The 4974-nt window shown below is 39.2% G+C and overlaps 1 protein-coding gene across 1 annotated transcript; it reads right to left on the bottom strand.

Moving 5' to 3' along the window:
• Positions 1-974: 974 nt before the first annotated feature.
• On the bottom strand, positions 975-2635 carry LOC133335223 (protein roadkill-like). The gene has a single exon (XM_061543522.1). The coding sequence runs from the start codon at positions 2560-2562 to the stop codon at positions 1021-1023; it is 1542 nt and encodes a 513-aa protein (XP_061399506.1). The 5' UTR covers positions 2563-2635; the 3' UTR covers positions 975-1020.
• Between the last annotated feature and the right edge of the window lie 2339 nt (positions 2636-4974).

The raw sequence follows: 4974 nt of genomic DNA on the forward strand, positions 1-4974 counted from the left end.
CTGTAGAAAAAAAATTCACCGAACCTCAGTTCGAAGTTTTTTTCTATAGAAAAAAAGTTTTTTCTATAGAAAAAAAATTCACCGAACCTCAGTTCGAAGGTTTTTTCTGTAGAAAAAAATTCACCGAACCTCAATTCAAAGTTTTTTCTATAGAAAAAAATTCGCCGAACCTTAGTTCAAAGTTTTTTCTATAGAAAAAAATTCGCCGAACATCAGTTCAAAGTTTTTTTCTATAGAAAAAAATTCACCGAACCTCAGTTCGAAGTTTTTTTCTAAGGAAAAAATTCACCGAACTTCAGTTCGAAGTTTTTTTCTTCTATAGAAAAGAATTCACCGAACCTAAGTTCGAAGTTTTTTTTTTCTATAGAAAAGAATTCACCGAACCTAAGTTCGAAGTTTTTTTCTATAAAAAAAAATTCACCGAAAAAATCCACCGAACTTCAGTTTGAAGTTTTTTTTTTCTATAAAAAAAAATTCACCGAACCTCTGTTCGAAGTTTTTTTCTATGGAAAGCATTCACTGAACCTCAGTTCACATTTTTTTCTAATTGAAACAATTTCGGAGAACTTTATTTAATGCAGACTTCCCATCCCTGCCGCATATTTTGTTTCTCACTGCTTCATGCCGCTCTGAATGAATGAAGTGATCTCTTCTTACCCCTCTCTGTAATGCATTTGTAATTATTAGGAGAGACAATTTTCTACGACTCTTCTCTTTTCTGAAATCCTTGTGATAAATACTTCTTCTTCTTTTTCTATCGTTACGGTTTCTCTCTTTTGCACTCTCTTGGTATGTGTTTTTTTTTGGTATGGTTGTTGTATATATTGTTTTGTTGTTCTTTTTGAATGTGGACAGTATTTAAGCTATAAAAAATGTTTTTGCTTTCAATCGATTTTGCAATTTTTAAGCCATTTGTGTTTTCAAATTTAGTTTAGCATTTAATTCGGAATTTTTTCATTTGAAGCATTTTTTCTTCTCATTTTTCTTTAATTTTTACGTTTCTTTTTGCATTGCATTCTCTTAAGAATCTAAAGATAGCGTATCTACGTCAAATTTAAAACTTACTTGGCGTTTATGCTCTTGTGGCAGTTTTGGATAATCTAAATCTAGTTTCGAATATGGTGACAGATGATGCTGATGGTGTGAGTGATGTGGTGTTGTCGAATATGAATGATGTGGCTGGTGGTGATGGTGGTGTTGCTGCGCTTGACCTAACGTGCTCGGATGGTGCAGATGGGTGTGATGGTGCGTGGGTGGATACAACATGGCGTCGTGATAGGCCGCCGAGCCGGTCAATCCTGTCGCAGCCCCACCACCCATTGTACTGCGCACATCGTGCAGCGCACTGCTGGTCAGTGTGGCCGGGAATGGTGCCGTGGTGCTGGCCAACGCCGCCAGCGGATGCGTTTGCAAGTGATTCTGTTGCTGATGTATGTGGAACTGATGATCCGGATTCAGTTGCTGCTGCACCGAAGCATGGATGTGAGCGGCCGATGGATGTGCACTGACGGGCAGCTGGTGCTGTTGATGGGCATAGTGATGCGTACCGGCAAATTGCTGTTGGATATTCTGGGCCAACATCTGCTGATAGGCTGAGGACTGTTGCTGCTGGGCGGCTGCAACGGCGGCTTGTTGCTGCTGCTGTTGATAGAGCTGTGAAATGGCGGGATTGGAAGCGTGCAAGGAGGACATTAGATTGCGCTGCTGCAGCAGGCTCTGTAAGTTGTAGGGCGACAAGTCGGAGGGGTTGGTGTACAGGTTGTGGCCACCGCCGCCGCCAATGCCACCATACTGGCTACCAGCTGTGGTCATATAATTACTGCTGCTCAGCGGATATTGCTTAGTGCCGCCGCCTAACGGATAATTTAGATAGTTGAGGTTCGACACGGAATAGGCGGGTCTGAGACGCGATGCACCGACCGCCGTTTGCATTTGCGAGGGCGCAGGCGGAGGTGGCGGCTGGGCCTGGCCATACTGTTGGAAGTACATGTTCGGTTGCGACGAGAAACTCGCGGACATTTGCATTAGATTATCGTTCAGATAGGGCGGCGAGGTATCACCCGGATGCAAGGTAGGATAGCTAGATACCACACGACCCGGATAATGCGACAGGGGCGTTACCGTTTGGGCGGCAGCTTGTTGGGCCTGCTGTAGGCGGGCCTGTTGCGTTAGTATCTGGGACGAGCGTGAAATTGACTTGTGAGCTTCGTTGAGCAAATTCAGTATGTTCGAGGAGGAAGACTGGTGTATGGGGGCGGGGCCCAAAGGCTGCTGATAGCCATAGTAATCGTTCATCATTGAGGCCGATGGCAGGCCAGCAATGCTATAACGTCTCCGACGTATCGGTGAGGTCTGACCATAACCGCCATAGGCGCCAATGCCGGCCGCCGCTGCAAGCGTTGGATCATATAGATAACCCGTTGACGTCGAAGGACCATACATATCATAGCAAGGCAAGTTGGCGGCAGCACCCGCCACGCCGCTGCCGTAACCACCTGTGTAATATTGTCCTATAATATCTGGTAATGGTGGGCTGCCCGCAGGTGGATAATTACCGTACATCTGAAATGGTCGATTTGAAATTGGTTTTTGGTTTTGTGGGTGCTTGGTTTGGTTTTATGATGTTTTTGTTTTTGCTTTTGTTTTGAGGGGGGATGTTGCTTTTTTGTTTTTGCTTTACTTTTTGTTGTTGCTATTAACTTTAATTTATATTGATTTTATTTATTGGAAAAATAACTGATTTTTTGTAGAGAGAGAGAGAAAAAGAGAGTGTTTATATATAACTTTTTTCATTTGGTTTTCTTTGATGGCATCTCATTTAAGATGTGGAAGATTATTTCAATTGTTTTTTAGTTTTTTGAAATACAAACAAAACACACACAGACAGAATTCAACACAAAGAGAATAATTGAATTTTTAACTACACAATGCTACAAAATTAAAATTAAAAATAATAAAAAATAATATATATTTTTGTAAAGTGAACTAATCGAAAAGGCTTTTGGCTTCTCGAAAGACACGGTCGAGGCTAGAAAGGCGAATCGAAATGTTTTAAAGAAGTCGAGAATGTCAGTTTCGCCTTTTAATGTGACAACAGGAACATCGATTGGACCTGAAAACGCTGGTATGGAATTGAGAAATAAAGGGAAAGCTACACTGGGGTAAACGTTTAATATATAATCGATGGCTTTTTTATTAACAAGTGTACAAGTTCCGATACAGGCGTCTGAACTTGTAGGGTTCTAAATATACAGAGTAATTTTAGAGCCGAAAGTTTTGTTGCACAAAGACGAACAACAATAATAATGAATATTAGACAACACAAGATGTATTCAGGCGATACTTATGTGTTGCTAATTGGGAACTGGTGGTGGTTAGTAAAAATAAACACTTATTTAAATATTTAGACGTTGGCGGTCTGAATTATGCTTTATTTATTTAAAAAAAAAACAATTCTTTATGTTTTTTGCGGCAACGTTATTTGGCTTTCTGCTTCTTCTTCCTTAGCGATCGTTTTTCCCTGATGACGATAAGTAATCGTTGAGGTACTAATAAATGGACTTATCGATGACATAATCGATGGAACCTCAACAACATACTCATAAAATTGTCCCATTTCATTAAATGCGGTGCTTAAAATGCCAAATGCAAAGTGTTTTAAGCCTATCTGGAGGGTCTGTAAATAATTTGAAGCTACATCTCAAAGCCAGGCTTCCTTATGTCTCAAATTTACCCCCAAAGACAACCGGTTTAAGGTGTGAAGTTTAAAACCTCGGAATTGGTATGGGGGTCCGTAGCAACAACTGCAGTGCAAACAAAGTGGAGAAAATAGATAGGCATGTTCTTCGAATGATTGTGAAAAGTCATCATTGTTTACGGTTGGTGCAACTGTCAGTTTAATTGCAATGTGCTGCCATACCAATTGAACTGGGTGACAACAACTGAACGAAGTGAACGACCAGGTTCACAATTAAAAAAATGACCTAGTTCGTTCGATCTCTGAACTGATGAAGATAGAACAAGACTTCTAGAAGAACCGAAATAAAAAATGCAATTTTTATTAATGCATTTATGAAGCTAAAATGATCTAAAAAAAGTTGATAATCATATATCTCTGATCGGGAAGTTTGAGAAATCGTTTAATCTAAGAATTCGTAAAATCTCTGTAAAGCAACCCAATTTATTCACTTTTATTTGCGTAAAAGAATAACATATAATATATATGTTTTAAATTATTGAGCCTAATGTTAAAATTGTATTTGATATAAAATACAGTTATTCGGACCGAAGGCAAATATAGGAACGTCCCAGATATTACTATTGGGATAAGTCTTATAAAACCTATTAAAGACAATATAAAGCAGGACAAATTTTCGAGGATGCTAGAGTTGGGTGGTTTCGAAACAAACCAGTTCATTGAAACTATTCTGATAAGGGAACGATAAGAACCAGCTTCAGTTCTTTAGTTCCTTTTTCTGATCTCATTCATTTTGGTGATTTTGTAACTTGAAAGAAATAATCACGAACGAACTAGTTTATTTCGCAAACGGAATGATCGGTAATAGGTTTGGCTCTTTCATTACGTTACGGCCTTCCAACACACAACATACATTCGTAGACTAATTGTGATGTGTTTGCTTAGTGTGACCTACACAAAGGCTTGTCAAAGACATAAAAGTATAAAGCATGGCACAATGAATAGGTATTCCATTTAGCGCAGGTGATATCTTGATTTACATCTTGCGTAACATGGCACAATGAATAGGTAGTCCATTTAGCGCAGCTGATGTCTTCATTAACTGTAAAAGTGGGTATTTTCTAATTGAATTCGATGTGCAGTTTTGCCAACCATTTGAAATATTATATGGAAAAATTTGACAGATAATCGAGACAAAAACAAAGGTTTTTGTTTTGATACATCACCTTATTATTGCATCGTGGTGCGTAATTCGTACTTGAATTCGATGTGCAATG

The sequence above is a fragment of the Musca vetustissima genome, unplaced genomic scaffold, assembly GCF_032173495.1.
Source record: "Musca vetustissima isolate MV318-11 ecotype Yass unplaced genomic scaffold, APGP_CSIRO_Mvet_v1 utg78396, whole genome shotgun sequence".
NCBI classification, from domain to species: Eukaryota; Metazoa; Arthropoda; class Insecta; order Diptera; family Muscidae; genus Musca; species Musca vetustissima.